This window comes from Tamandua tetradactyla, chromosome 3 (genome assembly GCF_023851605.1).
Source record: "Tamandua tetradactyla isolate mTamTet1 chromosome 3, mTamTet1.pri, whole genome shotgun sequence".
In the NCBI taxonomy this organism is placed as follows: Eukaryota; Metazoa; Chordata; class Mammalia; order Pilosa; family Myrmecophagidae; genus Tamandua; species Tamandua tetradactyla.
This window is the reverse complement of record NC_135329.1, coordinates 896074-918508: the sequence shown is the minus strand read 5'-3', so window position 1 is coordinate 918508 and position 22435 is coordinate 896074. Positions and strand designations below refer to the sequence as shown.

Here is a 22435-nt window from a genome sequence, read left to right as displayed (position 1 = left end):
TGGCGGCCGCGTCTCGGGGCTTCCGGAACTGTCCTGGCCACTGGGGTCGCGGCTGCCCAGCTTGGAGGGCCTGGTGCCTTCACTCTGCCCCGGGACCGAGCTGTGGCCCGAGCAAGGTGAGCAGGAAGGGTGCCTGCCCCTGGTGCCCTTGGCAGAGCCCCCAGGAGCTCATGGTCACAGGGCATTGGGACAGTCACGAGGCCACCAGGCAGGCCAGCTGGGTCAGAAGGCAGGTCAGTGTTGGCTCACACCCTGCTGGCAAGGCCTCTGGGGAAGTGCTCTGGTGGCATGGCAGGCCACGTGCAGGGCCCACTTCCCTGGGGGATGCCCGTGATGCTGTGGCCACTGTGCCACTCCCCAGAAGCTCACCACCCCAGAGCCCCACCAGCAGGGGCCACGGAGTGGGCAGGGGCACCCCCAGGGTGTGGGCGCTGGGCCCGTCACAGGCTGGGGCCAATGGCACAGTGGGGCAGGTCGGAAGGCCATGCTGGAGAAGGGTGGGGGGCTAAGCAGCTAGTGTTAGCAGGACCAACGGCACGGTGGGGCAGGAGGGGGCCCTGAGCCCTGGGTGAAGGAGCTGGGCCTAGTTAAGGGACAAGGCCCCCAGCCCAGGCAAGAGCTGCGGCTTGGACTAGAACTAACTCTGGGAATCCTAGTCCTTGGTTGTTTGCTCTTAACTTTTTGCCATGTGATATCATTTAGGCCAAAGAGACAGAAGAGGAAGTCTGCTGGAGGTGGGTGGGTAGGAGGCACCTTTTGGAAACCTTTTGGTGCAGTTGGGAGCCTTTCCCTTTTCCTGCCAGACTTGAATAGTGATGCAATGCCTGGAGCTGCAGCAGCTGTCTGGCATGAGGGGAAAGGCCAAGCGCTTTCAGAGACATTCCCACATCACGACCCAACATAAACAGATGCCCACTCTGAACTTCTTTTTATGTAAGCAAAATAAACTTCTGTCTGTCGAAATGACCATTTGTTGGATTTCCTGTTACTTAAGTCACTGATACAGTCCAGTGCAAGGAAATACAAGTTTGACTTTTTCCAAGAGGTGAAGAAATCCTAATAGGGCTTTTAAAACGAGCTAACAACAAAAAGAAGTATGCGCACACTGGAAATGATTGAACAGTCAGCAGCGTCCAGGTGGCGGGCCTCCCTCTCAGCAGTCCTGCTTCTGCAGTGAAATACCAGGAGGAAATTGCTGTTGACCCTGCCTGTTCTGCTTGTACAAACCCACGTGCAAACATATCGCTCTGGATGTGACTGTGTGTGCACACGGAGATTGACAGAAACAGCAAGAGAGACAGGCGCGTGTACATATTTAGCAGAGGTGCAGAGGTGGGCCATGCTGGGCCTCTCTGCGTGGCATCTTACGGTGGCGTCCTTGGCCTGATGAGAGCTATGCATTCCGGAGCTGGGCTTGGGGGAGGGACACAAGCAGGGGAACGGTGCTTTCAGACACTGAACTGGGCCTGGGGTCCCCGAGAGGTGCTGCCAGCGTCCTGGGAGCGGACTGTGCGGCCCCCCGGGCTCCATCAGTGCACAGTCGCCCTGCTCTTGGCCGTGACGAGGCCCTGGGAGCGCCCACGTCTCCTGCTGCCGAATGCCACGGTCTGGGCTCCCCAGAAGGCAGAACCGGAAGTGTGTCCTGGAGAGTTCTTATGGGCGGGTCCTGCTGAGAGGACAAAATGCTTCAGAGCCTACGCTGAGGGGTCCAGCCCCCACAGGGTGCGGGCGGGGTGTGGCGCAGGCAGCCCCTTGGGCTCCTCGGCTGTGGAGCAGAGGCGGAGGCACCGCCACAGCTCTTGGGAAAACGACAACTGACGGAAGTGAGGAGGGGTGACCATGCTGTCGCTGGCATGCCCGGGAGCCACAGCTGTGGAGAGCTGCCAGCAGGATTCACCAGGAACGCGTCACATGCTGTCCTTGGGGACTCTGCCAGCAGGAGAGCAGGGTGACCTGCAGCTCAGATGCTGCATGTGTGCAGCTGGGGGGACCCCAACTCCTGCCACGTGCTCAGCTCTGTGCCAGAGGGGCTTTACCCAAGTAGAAGGACCTCCCTGCAAAGTGCCCTCCCCACTTATGTCCTGCTGGAATTCTATCCCAGTTCAGAGCCCGGCTGTGATGCCACCTCCTCCAGGAAGCCTTCCTGGTCAGCCACCTCTCCAGGCCTGTTCTCCAGTCTCACCCCATTCTCTAACCCTCAGTGATGCTCTGGTAGAGCTGGCTGGCACTCTTTTGGGGCAGGGTCCTCAGAGCAGTATGGCCTCAGAGAGGGGGATGGCCTCGGGAGGCAGGATGGGGCCTCCCTGGACTGTGGTTCCTGGGGCGGGGCCAGCTGTCTCATCCACCTCTGTGCCCCCCACTGAGGACCAAGTGGGGGCCTGGCCTTGAGGCAGCCTCAGGAACTGCAGGAATGTGCGTCCTGCTGCAGGGGTGGTAGGGCTGGGGGTGGCAGGGGGAGCATTTTCGAGGCGGCAGGTGGTGGAGGCTGCTCCTTCATGGCCACCAGAGACAGCGTGGGTGCTCAGGGTACCTCCCAGAATCGTCCTGCCCCTGCTCTCTGGGACAGCTGCACTGGGGAGGGGCTAAGGGGCCCCGCGTCCCCAGGGCCTCTGATGAGGATGGCGGGATGCGCATTGGGGAAGAAGGGGCCTGCGAAGGGCAGGGCAGCTCGGGTGGGGGTTGCCAGTCACTCCATGGGGTCAGGCGAGTCAGGCAGCCCTGGCCTCTGCTCCCATCCTCGGCGGGGTTTTGGAGGCTGACGCGTCTCGGTCCTTGGCTGAAGGGTCTGTGCCCAACGTCAAAGCAGGCCACAGCCTCCGCTGCCCGGTCCCTCCTCTGGCCACCCATTGGGGGGGCTGGCTGCACCCTCCAGGTCACCCACCAAGGCCTGCCTGCACCGTGTCGGTGTGCAGGGCTCTGCAGAACATGGGTCCCTGCTCCAGCCTTGCACTTCACCACCACTGCATTATGTCTAGTCATCAACACTTCAGTTTAAATAAGTGGATTAGAAACTGGGGATAGCAGGTTGGGGGAGGGGAGGACGAGAGTGGCGTAGGGGGCCTTGGGTGGGCTCTCTGGAGCAGGGAACAGCACTGAAACATGGGAGTGGGGAGTCTGGGGGCAGAAGGGCCTATCCCAAACCTTGCTGATCACTGTCCTCCTTGGGGGCTCCTCAGCATCCCTGCATGGTGCTTTACACTGCTGGGCAGGGGTCTCCTGTGGCTGCTGGAGCCCCAGCTCAGGGAGAGGCCACCCGAAGCAGCCTGGGGTTGGCCCTGGGCCCCCACCACAGCACTTCCACCTCCAAGTCGCCCCTCTCCAAGTGCGGCCTCTCGGTAGAAGAGTAATAACCATTGGACGTGGTTCGTGGGGCCTGGCGCTGCCCTGGCAGGGGGCCCTGCACTCTTAGGGGAAGGGGCTGGGGCTCAGGGGGTCTGGTGGCCGTGCCCCCCAGCAGACCGGGGCTGGGCAGGAGCGTCCTGTCCGCCTCGGGGAAGAGCACTGAGAAACGGAGGCGCCAAGTGGGGCCTCGGGCTGCGGCCAGCCTGGCTGGGACTCCCGGGACCCAGCAGGATGGTCCTGAGCGCCCGTGTCTCCAGTTCCACCTCACCCCCACGGGGCCCGTCCTCCCGAGCTCCTGGACATGGGGCTGGCTAATGGGCAGGAAGGGGGACGCCTGCCAGCATGTCTGTTTCTGTTAGATGATGGGTGTGCTTTTAAAGTTACTTAGAAATATTTAGGGCTGTGCACCAGGGTAAGGAAAAAAGAAATCTTAGCAGGACAAAAAGATGGCAAGTGCTTTCTGCTGCCAGGAGTCCTTCGCTTCACCCCCACCTGCTGCCTCTGTTAAGACAAGGCTTGAGCATTATTCCTCCTGGGCAGCTCCTGACCCTCTCCCCGCACACCCACCTCTCAGGGCACACGGTGGGCCCCGGGCTGACCCCGCAGCACCCCTTCTCTGCCAGCAGGTCTCGGCCAGCCTGCCTGGCTCCTCTCAGCATCCCCAGCCCTCGACTCAGGGCTGGAAGTGGACCTCAGTAATGCCGAATGAGTAAGCGGGGGAACAAATGGATGGAGAGCTGGATGGAAGAAATGAAAGAGCAAACGGTCACCCCGCACGAAGGAACCTTACGAGGCACGTCATTACCGGTCCCCGCCCAGGACTCAGTGACTCTCAGCAGTTGCTGGTCTTTGTTCCTTGCTCAGAGCCATGCCTGTCTAATGCCACTGCAGATCTGCTCGCTGTGTGACGTTCACGGCAGGTGGGTGAACGAGTGCCAGGCTGCCAAGCTGACGCCAGGAGAGAAACGACAGTTTCAACCTCGGTGACAACCGCACAGCCCCCAGCACCCTGGCAGCAGTCACTCTGGGGGAAGCAGGAGCACACAGGCGAGCCCACTCCTCCTTCCAAGGCTTCACATCCCACCCCAAGGAAGATCCCTAAACAGCACGCTCTGCTCCTGACCTTCAGGAGACACAGAACAGAACCTCCCCAAACACTCCCACTGTGAAGAGACTGCTGGCTGTCCCTCCTTATCTTCTCTCCACTCCCCCCATGGGGACGGGCTCTGTGGCTGGACAGATGGCCACTCAAATCAGGCCATGTCCCCCATGGCCCTGGCAGCGAGGTGCTGCCATCAGGAGTTCTGGACACAGGCAAGGGGATATCAGCAGTTTCTGGATCCTGCCCTTAAAGGGAAGGGCCCCCCTGTCTGCCCCACCAGCTGGAGATGGGACATTGCAGGGAGCATTGGGGTTATGACACTCAGAGCAACCCCTAAGGAGGGGCAGCGGGTGAGGAGGAGCCCGAGGGCCGGGGTGTAGGGCAGAGTTGCCCAGAAAGAAAGAATCTCCAGTCCTGTTCAACCATCTGCGCCTCCGTTACACTCAGCAGAACCCAAACCCTAACCAATGCACCAGGCACACACACGCACACACACGCACGCACGCACATGCACGCACACTCACACGCTCACGCACACACACGCACACTCGCGCACACACGCTCACGCACACGCACACACGCTCACGCACACACACGCACACACACGCACACACACTCACTCAGCAGGCTCTTCACGTCTCCTCCATGGGAAGTTGTTAATTCTACAGAGCCTGGTCCTTCCAGGACCATTTGAAGAATAAGCTCATATTAACGCGTGTCCCCAACACCACAGTACAGGAAATCTTCAACGTCTTTGAAATTCGAAAAAGAATGTTGAGAGCAGTTCTTAGGAAACTGACGCAGTTCTTAGGAAACCGGGCAGTCCCATCACAGCCGCCAGCTGGTCCTTGTTCAGAGCTGGCCCCTTCCTCTTCGGCCTGGTCCCTGGGACATGTGCAGTCACACGCTGAGCCCAGCATCTGCGGGTGCTCCCAAGGGACGCCCCCAGGTTCTCACCCTGGGGGCCGGGCCCACACCAGCCTCAGGTTCTCCCCCAGGGCAGCCCGTGACCTTACCCAGTGGGTCTCGTCTTACGTCATCTCTCCCAAAGCCATCCTCATCCAGCGCGTTTCCTTGGCAACCAGCTGGGACATCTTAGAAGATGTGTCGGGCACAGGCCTCGGGCTGCAGGAGATGGGATGGAGCTGGGCAATGAGCCACAGCACAGCAGCTCTACGTGCCACCCTCCATCATGCTCCTACAGACATGTCACATATTTTAAAAGAACATGGATAAAAATAAGTCTCACCTTGACTGTGCCATGAGATTTACTTAGAGAGCAGACATGGCTATCTATTTTCAGAGACCGTCTATGGCTTCTAAAAGAAAATCCTTTAAGTCCTTACATTTTTCTCTGACAATCTCACTATGAGCTCAAATTTAAGCAGTCTCGTCTTCAAGTCCTGGATTGCTTCATATTGGACATCTTGAGTTCCACATTTTCTCCTACTTCCATCTTCTCTTTGGGAAAAAGTATTTAAAGAAGTTCACTGACCACTCTCCTGCTGGCCGTTGCCCACAAAGGCGCCGTGCATGAGGACGTTGCCTCCTCGCTATATTGAGCTGCATTCTGCTTCTTTAGTCCCTCTGCATGGGGGGAGGTTTGTTGTGAATCTGGTAGCTTTATTGCTCTGGATAACACACTTTTATTTTTATCTTGAATTGAATTTCAGTGAAGCTCAAGACAGAGATCTTTGTTCATCTATTAATTCATTCTTTCAACCACCTCGTATTTGCTCCTGGGTGCTGGGGTGACAGAGACGACCGAGAGGTGTCTGCACCTTGTGGACAGGCACTTAGGGAAACGGCCACAATCCCAAGGGCCTGGACGGCATTCCAGCTGAGGCCCCGAGGCGGCTCTGGCTGGGTTCCAGGCCCTTGGCGTTGGAAGGAGTGTAGGTGGGGGCACTCAGGCTGGGCCTGCTTCTCTTGACTTGCCTTCTCCACCTGCCCCTCCTGCCCTCTGCTCAGCCAGCTTGCCTTCCTTCTGCACCTCCAGCTGGAGTTCACTCCCCGCGCGGGCGTGCCATGTTCTCTGTGCCTCCAGATCAGATAGGAGGCAGAGCTTAAGAACTGCTTGCTAAATGCAGTGTTCCAAGAAGGCGGTGGGGCCGGCATTGCTAGCCTCTACTAGTAAACCAAGACCCTGCAACTCAAAGAGCTTTCTCACTTGCCCAGAATCCCATGTCTTGTTGGCAACAGCATCCCCAGCAGACCCCGTTCCCCTTCCCAGAAGGTAAGAGTCTTCTGGCTGCAAGAAACAGGAGCCCCAGCGAGCTGCGGCCTGAGGGCCGGCCATCCTGCCTGCATGTGGCCCAGACCCAGCAGCTCAGGGAACTGTCCAGGGCCTGGCAGCTCAGGGACACTGTCCAGGACTCAGGCTCTTCCTGCTGTCCACCGCCCTGGTCAGCCTGGAAGCACTGCCTCCCCATAGGGCCGAGAGACGGGGTCCCAGACCCAGATGCAGACACCCCAAAAGCCAGCATGGGGAGGAAGAGCCGTCCCAGAACCTGCTCCCCCTTCCCCCAACACCTGCACCCTGCAGACTCTTCTCAGGCCCCTTTTGGCCAGGAATGGGCATGTCTGAGAAACACATCACACAGGAAAGCATGCATTGTGGTTTTGGGCCAGAGAGGGACAGCTGTGGGGGTGGGTCACGGCATGGCTCCCGGGTGGTGGCCTTAGGCCTGCTGGAATGAGCCATGGTCCGTCCTCACGGGCATGCTCCGGCCACCACCCTTCCTAGCAATGCCCACGCCCCGCCCCGAAGGGTGGGCCCCGACAGTGCCCCCCACTGTGTCCACTCGTGCCCTAGAGGCCACTCCACCTGCGGGTGCAGACACAGGCCCCGCCGGCAGCAGCGCGGGTGGACAGCCCAGTGTGCCCTGGAGGTCACCTCGAGCCACCTCAGTCCTTGTTTGGTTTTGCTTTGCTTAAAGAGCAGAGGGAAGCAAGTGACCCAGACCCTCTTCTCTGCACGGCAGAGCCCAGGCACTTAGCAGTGCACCCTCGAGGGGGGCAAGGGCCCAACAGTGGGGCCAGGCACCGAGGTGGGCATGGCGTGGCCCCCGTACCATCCTCGTGCCTCGGTGTCCCTACTTGTAAACCGGGGGTGGGGTCAGCACATCCCTCCCTATGGCCTTGTGAAGACTAAGAAGTTAACATGCTGCCAACTCCTGGCACAGGGCATGCTCCTCTCCCGTCAGCTCTCAGGATCAGCCATCTGTCCATCTGTCCAGCTGGCCATCCCTTGGTTTAGTCCAGAGAGGACTCGAGGTGCCTGGTTTCGAGGGAATTTAGCTGAAAGGTCAAACCCAGGCCCTGCCCCTCCACTGCAGGGGTGACGGTCCCTGTCACCGGCAGAAGCCTGGGGACAGTGCAGGGGCCGCCCTGGTCATCCTGTGGGGTGGCTGCGCCATGCCCCCCCCCAGCTCCAGCCTGGACGCCCATGGGGCCCTAGGGCCCCTCTCCCGAGGGCCGTGCAGCTTCGGCCTGGGCGCTCTGGGAGGGGATGACACTGCACTGCTGCCCTCACCAGTGCCCTTCCTCCCACCCAGGCCGGGCACAGTGGTGGCACAGGAGTTGCAGGCAAAGGCCGGGGGCTGTCAGCCTGGACAGAGCCAAAAGGTCTCGGGCAGAGGGTGGCTTGGCAGCCATGTGGCCCCAGAAATCAGGCAGTCTCCTTTGTGCAGCTGCTGTTACCACGCACCGTCCCTGGCAGGCGAGCAAGGGGGTCGGGGCCTCTGACGGGTCCTCCGACAGCGGCGGAGCCTGGACAGACAGCTCCCAACCGACCTGCCCAGCCCTGGCGGCAACCACGGGCGCAAGGCGGCAAGTGTGACCCACGGCCACACTCTCCGCGGTTGCAGCTGCTCCACCTGGAGGCTTGGGGTGCCCCAGCGCTTCTCTGTCACTGTCGAGAGCCAACCCAGCCTGAAATGATGCCGCGGACCGCGTCACCTCCCGTGTCTGCGCTGTTTGGTCGCCCACAGAAGCACGACTAAGCACCTGGAGCTTCTTCCAGAAACCGTGGGAGCTGCTGTGACAAGGCAGCCCATTTGCCCACATGGAGCGCTCGCGTCTTTAATTTCAGGGGGAAGCGATTTCTCAGGAGAGACAGGCGTGGCCTCTTGCGTGGGAGCTGACCGCGGGGGACGCATAGCGTGGTGAGGTGAGGACCCGGTTCTTTCCTGGCGAGTCGCCCCTGCACCTCTGCGGGCAGAGCGGTCACGAGGCTTAAGGGCTGCTCCCTAAGTCCGTGGGTGGCTGGAGCGGGCAGCACCACCAGGAGGGAGCCAGGGGCATGATGGCAGGACGGCCTGGCCTGCCCTGCATGGTGGGGAGGGGCTGGCCTAACCCACGGCCCCCCAGGAAAGGCAGAGATGTGGCCAGCGGACAAGCCCCCTCTCAGGGCCTCCCCCTGCTCCTCCCACTCCCCGCCCACTGAGCCCCATGAGCCTGCACCCCGTCCCCTGGACCCCAGCCCAGCTTCAACAGCCTCACTGACTCAGGAGCCCGGCCCTGGTCACTCCGCTCTTCCCCCTCCAGAGCACTCGAGGACCTAAGGCCCACCTTGGCCACAGCGTCGTCTGCTGGGATTGCTCTTCAGGTGTCTCACTTTCCAGCCTACAGATGCACCTGCTGTGCCCGACCCAACCGACTTCCTGTGCGTCCTTCTTGTTGCCATCCTGTAGGAATCCATCCCGGCGGCGGCAAACCCTCTCTGTTTCAAAGCATCTTAAAATCTTCCATGAAGATTTTTATATGGACATTCCGAGGCTAGAACATCTGCACCTGTCCTGGGGCCGATATCACGTCACTCTCTATCTGATCTTTTAGTTAATCACACAGAGGGTCATAGTTTCTAGCTGATGTCCCCTGCTGACCCCAACTTCACATCCCCCACGGCTCCTGGTAAAGACGTGCTCTCAGGCGCCCTTCCGCAGTTTGTCCACCGTGCGTGGCTGCGAGTCCTTCTCTGGATTACTGCCCACAAAGTGGGTCCCCTAAGGTGGGGCTGATGGGGCCCCAGGACCCCTAGACACAGATCAGACCTATTTGGGGCTGAGCTTCCCATCTCTCTCCCAGATGAGGTGGGGCTGGATTTCACCTGGGAGGGGAGAAGCGGACTGAGAGCTCACGCCACAGGGGACGAGGGTCCACAGGGGACCAAGAGTCCACGGGGACCGAGAGTCCACGGGGGACCAGAGTCCACGGGGGACCGAGAGACCACGGGGGACCGAGAGTCCACGGGGGACCAGAGTCCACAGGGGACCAAGAGTCCACGAGGGACGAGAGTCCGTGGGGACCGAGAGTCCACGGGGGACGAGAGTCCGTGGGGACTGAGAGTCCGCGGGGGACCGAGAGTCCGCGGGGGACGAGAGTCCGTGGGGGACGAGAGTCCACGGGGGACCGAGAGTCCACGAGGGACGAGAGTCCACAGGGGACCGAGAGTCCACGGGGGACCGAGAGTCCAGGGGGGACGAGAGTCCGCGGGGACCGAGAGTCCATGGGGGACGAGAGTCCACGGGGGACCGAGAGTCCAGGGGGGACGAGAGTCCACGGGGACCGAGAGTCCAGGGGGACGAGAGTCCACGGGGGACCGAGAGTCCGCGGGGGACGAGAGCCCACGGGGGACGAGAGCCCACGGGGGACGGAGAGTCCGCGGGGGACCGAGAGTCCGCGGGGGACGAGAGCCCGCGGGGGATGAGAGCCTGCGGGGGACGAGAGTCCACAGGATCCTGTCCCCGGCAAGGCTGCTGGCGTCAGGAAGGTGGGCCCAGAGGCTCCACTGAAAGCTCTCATGGAGAGATGCTCGGTGGCCCAAGAAGCTGTCCGCGTGGAGACCCGAGAGAAAAGAACCAGTGGTGCAGGGTGCTTTCTTCCAGAGGGCACTCGGTCATCCCCGGAGAGGAGAGAGGACCTGCTTCCATCCAGGCGAGGCCACCAGCCCCATCTGAGACCCAAGCCCACATCACATGTCTCAAACAGTCAGGAAAACCCCGTGATGAAAACCAACTTTATATTTACTGATCCAAGACACAATTCGCTATCCTCAAGTCCAGTTCTGCCATGGGAACAGGATGTGCCTTTTGGGCTCTATTTCCAATTAGAAATGGGTTACCCTTTGAACCACCAGCTGTAGAGAACAACGAAGAGGAGAACAGTAGGTCCTTCATTTTTAAAACCCGTGATAAGGCTGGAGTGGACATACTCACCCCAGTGGATGTAAGTAACTAGAGCAATTAAGAAATGGTGTCACCTTGGGCAGCCCTTCCCCCATTCAGGGTATCAGTTTCCTCGTTGGTAAAATGGGGACAGGGTGAAGCGGATGGAGCAAGAGACTTCTAAAGAGTTCTTTCCAATCTTATGTTGGGGACAAAGAAATGGAGGCATCACCTGAGACACTCCTTTGGGATTCCATAACTGCCATAAGCCTTGCTGTCCCGTGAACTGGCAACCTGCTCTACAATGGGGAAGCAAAGTCCCAAAGTGTGGAAGCCACCCAAACCATTTCACACCCCACAAGACCGGGTAAGGCTCACTCCTCACCCCTCTGGGGTAAGGACTTCTCAAGACACACCACCACCTGGCTCTGCCCGGAGACTCTCACTGTAACGAAACGCCTTTTTGAGCCTCATATGGGAGACTGATTTCCTGGAACTGTAACGTTGTTTTCACCTCCTCCTTGAGATTTCAGACCCCAGCTCTTGTTTTCCACATTAATTCAGGCTGAAGTGCAGCCTCAACCATGTTGGCAAACATTCCAAATAGAAATGAGTTCCCAGGTTCTCACTAAAAATTGCAACATCCTCGCCAGCTCAATCTGGATGACATTTTGGATCTTATGTAATGTCTATTTCCCAAGGAATTAAAACGCTTCTGTGTATAGCTCTGCCCAACAAATTTTTAATAAAGCCGACTCCTAATTACCTATTATCAACATGTAGAATCTGAATCCCTGAAAATCAATCAGCAGAATGTCTTTTTTTAGGCAAGAGTTGTATTTTCAAAATGGATTTGAATCAGATGTGGAGAAGAGATGATAGCCATCGCTGTCACAATTGCTTCTGATACAGCATTTGGCGGTGAGCCAGCCCTCGGTGCCCAGCCTGGCAGCCTGGGTGCTTGGCGGCCGGGAACCCTCCATGTCCAGGTCCCTAAGACCAAGCCGCCCCCGAGCAGCCTCACCCAGGCAGGACCACGCACAATCCACAAAGCACTTTCCTTTCTCCACCTTCTTGTCGCCATAACAGCTTGGCTCAGAGGATTCTCCCTGCTTTACTGCTTGGAAACTTGTTTATTCAACAAGCCTCTAAGTCTAAATGACTCTCCCACCTTCATGGAGCTAGCGCAGGTAGAGCCAGGTCCACATTCGGCTCTTCTTGTTAAAACGCACTGCATTTACCCGTATTCGGGTAAAACTGCTGTCTGTGGCAGTACCAGGCTCTAGGAAGTGAGGAGGGGCTTTACCAAGAGAAGGTGAGAGAAGCTTGCTAAATTTTGTTGTAAACACAGAAGGGCCTTGTTAAAAGGGGGCCCAAATAAGGTCACGGGAAAAGAGGGGCTTTTGGAGTTGGGGAGCTCAAGGGAGGCTTATTGAGGGAGAAGCTTTTGCTGGTGGCTAGGATTTGGAAGGATGGCTAGGCTTTGACGCATTCTGCTTCCCAACAAAATAGATCAGAGAAACTCTCAGATATCTGCTCCCAAATAAAGCTGAAGACCTCAGGAAGCACAGAACGTGGAGAGAATGCTGGCTGGCCGAAGACCCCAGTGTTGTCTCTGCGGTCCACTCAGTAATCTCGACAAGGTCTCCAGACTCTTCTAGCCCCTGGAGCTGCTGCCTCCAGAGCCTGGTTCTCGGGCCACGGTGAGTCAGGAGTGCTGAGGGCTAGAGGAGGCACTTGACAGTGATAAGAAAGGAAGAGAATAAAGCCACGGGAGAGAGACAAGAGGGCGAGAGAGGGGCAGGAAAGAGGGGGCCTGCGGCGGGAGCCCCTGGAGTGCACGAGCTTTCTCTTCAGTAGGCTATTCAACGGGCTATTGCAGCAGGACTGCCAAGAGGTGTTCTGTTTGGTTCTTTGTTTGGGTTTATTTATTCATTTTAAACTAACAGACTCAAGCTGATGGGCTTCCTATTGAGATCATGCACAGGGCTTGAAGACACAACAGTTATGTTTTAATCCAGCTTTTGTGATTCTAGTCAATGAGATTTCTGAGTTTCCAGACAGAATGACAGTCCGTTAGGTCCAAGCCCCTGCTTGGATCAGCTTCATGTCAGCTCCCCACAAACCAACCCTGAGCTCCCCTGCCCAGCGGTTTCTGGTTCTAATATATATATAAGCCCCCCAGGCAAGCAACAGACCAGGTGCTGCCTAAGGGCAGCGGCTTTTCTCAGTGCACTCACTAGAGAGCGAGGAGAATGGACGAGAAGCAGAATCACAGCTTCCGTCTCGGGGATCCCCCGTTTGCATCAGCATGGAACTCTAGACAAATGAAAACTCAAGTAATGGGCCCTGTATGAACAAGGAAAGTATCGTCTATAAACTGAAAGCAGATTTAATGAAGTGCAGATTAGAAACATATGATTATTCTTATGCCAAGTAAATTTTTATTGGAAAGTTTAGTTTAGAAGGGATTTTTTTCTTCATTCATCTTAGTGTAAATTAAGATCTAATAATTCTGCTATCATGGAACCTGGAATGTTTTCCATGTGATCATCCCATTTTTGCAGTACCACTTGTTGAATTTTTGTCTGGTTGGTTGGTTTTTGTTTGTTTTGCTTGTTTGCTTTTTGTTTTTGTTTTTGGGAAGTGCATGGTCCAGGAATCAAATATAATGACATTTATTTTTATTTTGCTTTAAGACGTGTCCCTAGGCAGTTATGTCAATAACATAATGTCAATGGTATTTGACATAACTTGTATTTCCAAAGCCTTGCGTCTAGAAATATTTGTCTAGAAAATTTCATATAGAATGGAACTCTACCTGTAGAGTGTGTTGTAAAATAAAGATGGTTTTGTGAAGTGAAAAGATTATCCAAAAATAAGATGACACACCTTGCCCTCAAGGCTCTGACTTCCTGAGGGCAGTGCCCAGGACAGAGCCTGTCCCACCAAAAGCACAAAGAAAAGGTGTTAGAATGAATGAATGAGTGTATGGATGAATGAGCCCACGCTTGGGTGGAGAAGCTGGAAATGCATCTTCTGATGACCAGACTACAGAAGCTCTTGAGGAAATTACCACCTGGGGGGACATGGAATGGCTCTTTCATTACATGAAATATGTTGATTCAGGGATGATCGGATTGGACTCTAGGACCCCCTGCCCGGCTCAGGTGCACCTCTCCGTTGCATCCTCTCAGAAGGATTCTCTGCCCAGCAGAATCGCTCTCTTCATCTGTAGAGTGGTGAGAAGTGGGGCTGAGGTGAGGTTGTCTCTTCTCCAACGGGGGCAAGTGAAGCCCAGGCACCTGCTGACCAGCAGAGGTTGGATAAAGAAGGCCTTGGGGCCCAGATTTTGTCCCGTCTGCCAGCAGCGAGCCCTGGAAGGCCTTGGCTCGGGAGACACAGTGCTTCGTGTCTCGGAGTCTACCATGGACTGGAGTGGCAGAGCTGCCCGTGGGCGACCTGCCGTGGCCCCAGCCATAGCATCTGGTGGACGGCTCTGCCCGATGAGGGAGTCTTTTCCTCTTTAACCTTGACGAAACGCATGTCCTTCTCTGTCCACCAGTCGGTGTTGCTGCTGGGTCTGACATGAGAAGGAAAACCTATTTTCCATCTTGACTCTGTGAGAGTAAATAAGTAGACCATCAGGCATGATGGCAAACAATTCTGCTATCGTAGCAAACCATTTGAGATTTCATTCTTCCATTTAAGACTCAGCATGTGAGGTAACGGGAAACTGAAATTCGGAGAAGTGAGAACCAGAAGACATGGCACAGCTGATTTACTCTCAGCTCTGGCCAATTCCAACCCCCAGGACTTTACAACTAACCCTGCAACTGCCTTGTCAACTCAATCCGAGCCCGTCTAAATGGCTCCTAATGAAAATAACCTCTACAGTCAAATCCCAAACACCAGCACCTGTTCAGGGCCCTTTGCCGGCTCTACCAGGTGTGCTTCTTGCTCCTTTGGCTTCAGATGTCATTGTGGCCACTCAAGATGGGGACCACATCAGGCTGCCCCAGAGGGGGCCTGGGCAGGGACATGTCTCCCTCACACAGCTGCTTGCTCCCCCAGCGCCAGTTTTCTCTTAAAGCTGTGGTTGTGTCTCTGACAACTCAGCTATTCCTGCACACTCTGCACCCTAACTTGTGATTTCACTTTGGCAAACACTAGGATTGCTGGAAACAGAAGTTCCCGCAGTGGGTTGGGGAGAATCACGTAGGTGGTTCTGGTGACAAATGCAAAAGTTTCCTTCCCAGGCCACTGGCATAGGCCGTGGCAAGCATGGTGGGTCATGTGCCATAACTTCTGTGGTCAGAGACAAGAAATGCCGCCCTCGGACCCCAGAAAGGAAAAGGTGCCAAGCTAGAAAAACGTGGAGCACAATGCCTACTCGGAGACATTTCATCTTCTCAAAGGCCAAAGCGAAATGCCCCTCCATGCCGCATCGGCACAGCGCTTCCATCCCGTTCTCGGCACCCTCAGCCCCGCTCGGGCTCCCAGCCACCCGCACCTCCTGGGTTCTGCGCCTCTGCCACGCAGCTCTGGACCTGGATGGCTCGGCAGGTGCTCAGAATTCCGCCCACCCTGGGGCGCACGGCCGAGTATGCTCTGGGGGGGTCCATGCCTGAGAAGGCAAAGCCGGATCCCGGCGCGCTCCAGCGGGCTGCGTGGAGGGGGTGGCGTGGCAGGGGGGTACGCGAAGTCGGGACACTGGGAGAGCTGCCTCTTCCCCTGGCCCTGTCTCCTCCTCTGGAAACCGGACCCGGCCTCAGCGTCCGGCACACCCACGCTGTGCAAGGGAGCCCCTCGGCAGACACCTCCCACAGACACGCGCATCTCCCGGCCACCGCATGACGGTTCCCCCAGCCTCCCGCTTCTCCTCGGGCCCCTGAAGGGCCGCCCCGTCGTGTGGGGCCGTGGGGAGAACACGGGGCCTGCGCTGGGCCCTGCCTGGTCCCTACCAGCTGCAGGTACTCTGCGTACCCACCGAAGGGGCCCCCAGGGCGGGGGATCAGCGCAGAGCGCCATGCCCTTAGGTCGGTCCTGTGCTACCTGGTTTTCCTGAGCCTCCTTTTAGACAGTTTACGACGGAGCTGGTAAGGGAGTTTCTGCACACTCGGGACTCGTGGCTGCTGGCCTTGCAGGGCCTGTCCTGTGACCTGCCCCCACGCCCTCGCCGGCACAGAGGTGGCTCTCCTAGAGGCTGGGCCGGGCTGGCCAACAGCAGTAGATGCTCCAGGAGGACCTCCCTGAGGCGGTGTCTCCATCTACACATCAGGGGCGGGCGGGGTGCTGAGGAGGGCCCAGCGCTGGGCGAGGGTCGCGGCCCGCTCCCCCTCCACGTCCCCCTCCTACCCCCCAGAACCGCCCCCTCCCCGGGCGCCGCTGGTGGGGGAAGACGCGGGCCCTTTTCCGGCAGCAGTTGGGGGGGGGCAGGTGGAGCATCTCCACGCCCTGCCCGAGGTTGGGGTCACGCAGCTGGGCACCCATGGGCTGCATAGGGCATGCACTCCCTGCATCCCCACTCAGAGGCAAACCCTCACGTTGAAGCATCGCCAGGAGCGAGGCACACAGGACGCTCTGAACAAGGGTGGCAGCCCTCACGACCGCTGCGGCGGGGACGCAGCCCCAACCCTGGGCCCGCCCGCCAGCCTAGGACCTGACCCCCCTCCCCTCTGTGGCCTGGCATCCAGCCAGCAGCAGACACCCGCCCCAGCGCTTCTGCTTCAGAGGGTCTCCATGCTCACAGTGACTGACTCGGAGCTTCCGGAACATGCCAGCCACAGGACAGCACGGCACAGGCAGCTGTGTGTGCACCTTTCTACACAGGTGGAAGGGGCGGTTCCGTTCACCCCTAAGGACGACAGGTGCAGGCACCGCGTGGGGCGCGCTGCTGCATTCCCAGCAGGCATGGGGGCCCTACGCAGCGCCCCGCCTTTGGCTGTTTCGAGGGCCGTTAGCGCCCTCTCAGATCGCAGCTGGACTTTGACAGGGATCGCCACCCGGGCAGGTGGGTGAGCCCTTTCCATACAGGCCTCTTCCCCACCCGAGGCTACCCTCCGTCCAGCTCATCAACTTCCTCGCTTCCCTTTGTGTGGGATTTTATTGCGTCTGTTTGCAGTCCCATCCAATACATTTATGTTTCCTTTGTGCTTAATTCAGAATCTTTGCAGCCTAACTCTTGGCACTTAACGTTTTATGGTTGCTATAGTACAAAGGTTTTGACGGCTGTACAACATTTTATTGTGTGACTATGCCGGTTTATTTCTACTCTCCCTTTGATGGGCACTTGGGCCATTTCCAGGTTCAGCCGTTGTGAGCGGAGCAGCTAGAAGTATTCACGTGTATGACCCTTCTAGCAGGAGTGGAGTTGCTGGGTCACGGGGTGTGTGAGAAGTTCAACTTGAGGAGACTTTTCACACAGCCACCAGATACATGTGCATCTGGATGACCATTACAATCATATGATAAAATAAGTATTTTCTAACTTGAATTTTAGTCAGAAAAAGCTCAAAGAAAAATGATTTCTTCTGCAAGCATAACTTTATATATTTAAACACAAAACGGAATTTGGATCATGCCAACTCTAGAACCCATGTGACCTGAAAACTGGACAGACAAGAACAATGCTGCACACGTGCGGCCCAGGAAAGCATGGCGTCTAAACTGGACGACATGCTGAATGAAGGGCACCCACCGGTACTGAGGCCCAGATGTGTGTCCAGCCCATGCAGATGGGCTGCGGGGGAATGTGAGCTCTTATATGCAAGGAAGAGGGCGTTTCGTGGGCAGAGGGCCCTCCAGGACTCCCTAGTCTCCCAAGCCAGAGGGGCGGACAACGAGGCAGACACCGCTGTCACTCGCAGCGGTTCCAGTAGCAGCAGCAGCAGCAGCAGCAAAGACGACGCGCTGAGATGTGCCTAGTTCTTCCACCAGGCGCTGTCATCCCTGAACCCTACTCAGTGCTTTGATTGGCTCTTGTGGTTCAGAAACTGCTCAACTTCTCTTGGGAACAAGATTCACACATCTGCATTTTGGCTACGTAGAGTGAGAATTCCATCCTCAGCTACATTTCATGAAGAAAACTTTTTCTGGCCAGAAAAACAGGTGGAAACACACCCTACCTTCACGTAGAGCTGCTGGAATTCCTCGAGGTTCAGCCTTCCACTCGGGCAGTCCTTGAGGAAGCCTTTGTACCACTGCTTGAGCTCGTGCTCATTGAACTCGGTGCTCTTTACCAGGTCCTCCAGCACCTCCGGGGCCAGCTTGCTGGTCTGCTTCCCCATCCTGCCTGGAGAAGAGCAAACGGACACAGTCAGCACCACAGTGCGGCCCTGCCAGCCATCAGGAGCCGAGCCGGCCCCACGAGTGGCACCCTACAGGGTCTCATCCATCTCCCAGGCCTGCCTCCTTCTTGGAATTCGGGAAGATAGGTGGCTTCCTCAGACCCGCTGTCCCACTCTCGTCCTACACCCCACAGGGCTGAAGGCAGGGGCTCAGTGAGGTGTCTGCACACTAGAGCTCTCCGCACGCTGTGCACCGTAGGCAAGAGGGAGAAGCCAGGTGTCCCCCGTAGGGGAGAACGCGCCGCCTGCCTGCGAGGGCATGTTATGCAGCTGTGCAGAGGAGCGAAGCCCTGGTACACGTGCCAACACAGGGGAACCCCGAGGACATGATGTCGAATGAAAGAAGCAAGGCACAAAGACAAATGCTGCATGACGTCACTGATATGAAATAGATAAGTCAATTCCCAGAATCAGATACTGGGATGCAGCTTACCAAGCACCGACCTGGGGACAGAACTGGGGTGCTAATGCTTACTTGGTACAGAACTTCTGTATGGGATCAAAGAAAAGTTTCTTGGGATGGTGGTGGTAGTAGTACAACATTGTGCATGTACTTTACACCACTGAATTATCTATTTGAATACAGCAAAAAGGGGGAATTTTTAGGATATATTTATGTTACTAGAATAAGCATTTATGTTTTTTAAAAAACAAGCGCTGTACAACACAAAAAGTGACCAATAATGGAAACTATGGGCTGGAGTTAATAGTATAATTATAATAATGTTGTTTCCTGCATTCTAACAAAGGTACCGTGCTAATGCAAAGGGTAAATGATAGGAAACACTGTCTGTGTGAGGAGGGGTATATGGGAACTCTGTTATTTTCTGCATGATTTTGCTGTAAGCATACAATGTCTCTAACACAAACAAACAAGCATGGGCTCCTGTGACAGTTCAAAATGGCAGAGCTTATCCTACTGCCTCATCTTGTCACATTCACGTGGCCTTGACTCCTGCAGTGAGGCATCACCCCACTTTATGCTGCTGGCGTAAAGGAAGCAGAGGCCGTCCCTCGACGCCTCCTCTGGGTTACAGATCGTTGGCCCAGCTGCCCCAGTGCCTGAATCCATGTTGAGTTTGCAGAGATGTTAAATTAGATTATTGACAAGAATAATAAGAAGGTTTTATAGTCAAATGCTCAGAAAATGGCTTCGAAAATCTGATCAGCAATGGCAGAAGTCTCAGCTGGTCTAGTTCTAAGGTTGCAGCTTTTTTTTTTTTCAAATGAAAACATCTGGTTCTTACATTTATTCTCTTTTTCTCCTCTCATTTTCAGAGATTTCCTACAATGCCTTCAAAATTGGCAACTCTTGGTGGCTTTTTCTAGGGATTGGCTGACATAATTCTACGCTGTTTATGGTTTACTGATCTACATTTATTAATGATGAAAAATAAAAACAAAAAAACAGTGGAAAAATTTACATTGCCTACGTTGATTACGGGCCAGGCTGTGTGGCCACTGCTGGGGTAAGAACAGAGCACAAGTTTTGGAGTCACTCTTGATTTTTACTCCCTGTTCGGCCATTTGCTCCAAATGTTACCTACTTAGGGTCATATTAACTAACCTCTTTATGCTTCAGTTTCTTCATTGATAAAGCAGACTTAATAACAGAACTAGTAAGAAATAAGTAAACAAAGACCAAAAGAACACTCTAACAAAAAAATAGTTGTAGTACCACTGTGGGGAAATTAAGGATTTAAAAAAATTTTTCCCTTACTGTCTTGTATTATAAATATTAAAAACAAAAGAATTAAAACAAAAACAAAGTAACCACAGACTGGTTAAAGAAGTCAAGTTAAACTCGAATAAGTGAAGGATCCCCAGAATGAGGAAAGTGCCAGAAGACGTTTAAAATGCTCTTAGAGGAGAAAGAACTAAGTTTTGAAGAACTTACTCACGTCCTGCAACGTGCTCGAGACACAAATTCTCTCCCAGGCTGTACGCAGGTCTAAACCTGCAGAGCGGAGGAGGGCTAACCTCGTCCCAGACCTCACTTTTACTGCTGTTTGTTTTACCTTCTCTTTCAAAGGATTCCACGCCCTTGTCAGTAACTCGCCCTGACCCTGAACAATTCTTTCCCTGTAATGGAACCGACCACCCCTGCCACGTGGAGGGAACGCGTCCTCCTGGGCCGCAGTCCGGCCGCGCACAGAAGAGTCGCAGGCTCCGGAAAGGTGCAAGAGCCGCGTCTGCTCCAGCAGAGGCCCCGGGACCAGCAGCTGTTCCCTTCTCCAGACAACTTCTCCACCTGTTTTTGCTCTTAATTTCAAGTTCCTCGATCCTTTTAGCCAACTGTGGCTTAATTATAAGTTACTGAAGGATTTCACAGCTCGATATGGCAATCAAGTGGGTACTCAGGTGTCAGGTTTAATTAATCCGGGTGAGAAAACTAATTAAAGGGCCTTCTCTTTAATCAAAAGACGCATTCCCAGGCGCTCAGTAGTTCCTTGTTCTTTTCCCGTGAAGTTCTTACGGACTCTCCTAGCGGTCACGGCCGCGGCCGCGGGGCTGGCCTTGGGGTGGGCGCCGTTCCCAGCACGCCCCGCCCTTTCCGTCTGACCCGCCGGGGCCCGCCGGGGCCGCGTCACCTCTCAGCCGGCGGGGCCGTGGGAGGGGCCGAGGCCCGGAGGCCCGGAAGAGCTGCGCCAGAGCCCGGGCGAGAGGCGCCGGCCACCTGCCCGGCTGGGTGTGGCAGAGACGCAGCTCTACCAACCCACAGGCTGGAGAAGACGTCTGTGTTCAGGGCGGGAAAACCTCCTTCAAAACCACCACCACCCCCAGCGCCTTCAGAAGCTCCGCCACGCGTCAGCTTCTCGGCTGGGCAGGCTGGGGAGCTCCGCGGAGCCCCGGGGCGCCTTCACCTTCCCCGCTGTGCTCCTCCCCAAGGCCCGGCCAAGGCCGACAGCCACCGTCTGGGGACTGGGCTGCGGAACTGCTTCCGGGCTACGGGTCACGGCTGGCATCGGCCCTCAGGGGAGCCGCAAGAGAACTGCTTCCGGGCTACGGGTCACGGCTGGCATCGGCCCTCAGGGGAGCCGCAAGAGAACTGCTTCCGGGCTACGGGTCACGGCTGGCATCAGCCCTCAGGGGAGCCCCACACAGAGCCCGGTGCTGCGCCGTCCCCTTGCCGCCCCGACGCCATCCCACCCTGGAACCTGCCGCCGCGGGAGGCGCCTGAGGGGCCGGATCGCCGTCTGCCCCTCCCGAAGGCCCTCGCTGGCTCCCGGGTCTGCAGCTGCAGCCCACCTCCTCAGCCACGCAAGTCGCAGGCGGGCGGCCCCTCCCCCGGCGCCCCTTTCCTCCATCGACGATGCCCGGTCCTGGGCTTGCTGGCTTTCCCACCTTCTTGGCCTCGCAGAGGCTGCCTCCCCCTTTGTCTGGCCGGCAGCTCTCTTCCCTCCCCCGCCTCGTCCCCGCTCACACGCCGCCGCCTCCAGGAAGCCCGCACGGACTGGGCAGACTCCCGAGACGTTGACCTTGTAAAGAAGGATTTTATAAAGCTTAACAGTAGCTAATTTTTCTTGCTTAACTTAGCTATTTACATATATTTTAGCTTCGGAATGATAGAAATATCCAGCAAAAGCATTTGTGTCATTTTATATTCACTGCTATGCATTTGGTGTGAGTTAAGAATTGTAAAGAAAAGAGTTATGGGCCCCATCAGGCTAAGAAAAACAACCCGGGACTTCCCAGGAGCGGTTATCTGCTGCCTTGGTTATGCAAGGTTGTAACTGCCGGAGGAAGTTTATCTAAGAATGCAACTGAGAAGGTTGAGTAAGGGAGTTTTGCACAACGAGACAGCTGCTTCTTGCATGAAGCAGCTCCCATGACTCATGCGCGAAAAATGTTTGTTATCTGCTTCTTGCATGAAGCAGCACCTGTGACCCATGCTCGACCCTCACCCCCTCCTCCTATCCCTTAAAAGCTTCTCCAAACCCAGGCTCGGGGCTCTCTGTTCCTGCGTGTTCAGTGAGCCCCACGCATGTGTGGTAAATAAACCCCTTGTGTGTTGCATGAGAGAACGTCTCTTGGAGTCCTCCTTTGCATGGCAAAACTCTCAAATTCTTACAACCTGGTTGTGTACAAAGTCCGGTGACCGTTATCTGTTTCTCTCCTGGAGTCACAGCCTCCTGGGACAGAGCAGTCGTTGTGTATCTTCGTATCACTGGTACCTGCCCTGGGGCCTGGTTCCATCCTGCTGCTCAACAAACATTTTTTAGAGACACAGAGGCCGTGAAGTGTCCCGCGAGGAGCCACGGCCCCGTCAGCAGGGGGTGGCGTTTGAAATGTCTCCCCCAGGGAAAATCGACTCGTCACGCTCTCTGTGAGGAGGGGTGCCGTCCTCTGTGCACACGTCACATGCGGGCAGCAGCGGGGGCCACAGCGCTCCTGGAGCCCGTCTGCCCAGCGCCCTATGGTGGGCCGGGCTCGTCCCTCTCAGCAGGCTCGGGGGTGCCGCAGCACCTGGTCAC

The 22435-nt window shown here is 56.4% G+C and overlaps 1 protein-coding gene across 3 annotated transcripts in view; it reads right to left on the bottom strand.

Annotated features, from left to right (window-relative positions):
• Positions 1-22435, bottom strand: part of VSNL1 (visinin like 1) — a 92750-nt gene that overhangs the window by 34719 nt on the left and 35596 nt on the right. The window contains exons 1-2 of one of the 3 annotated variants that reach the window (XM_077152131.1): positions 19979-20546; positions 17739-17905 (exon numbers count right to left, since the gene is read on the bottom strand). In XM_077152131.1, the coding sequence (XP_077008246.1) occupies positions 17739-17900 (162 nt within the window). In that variant the 5' untranslated portion in view covers positions 17901-17905; positions 19979-20546. The other 2 variants (XM_077152132.1, XM_077152130.1) reach the window with 2 other exon arrangements.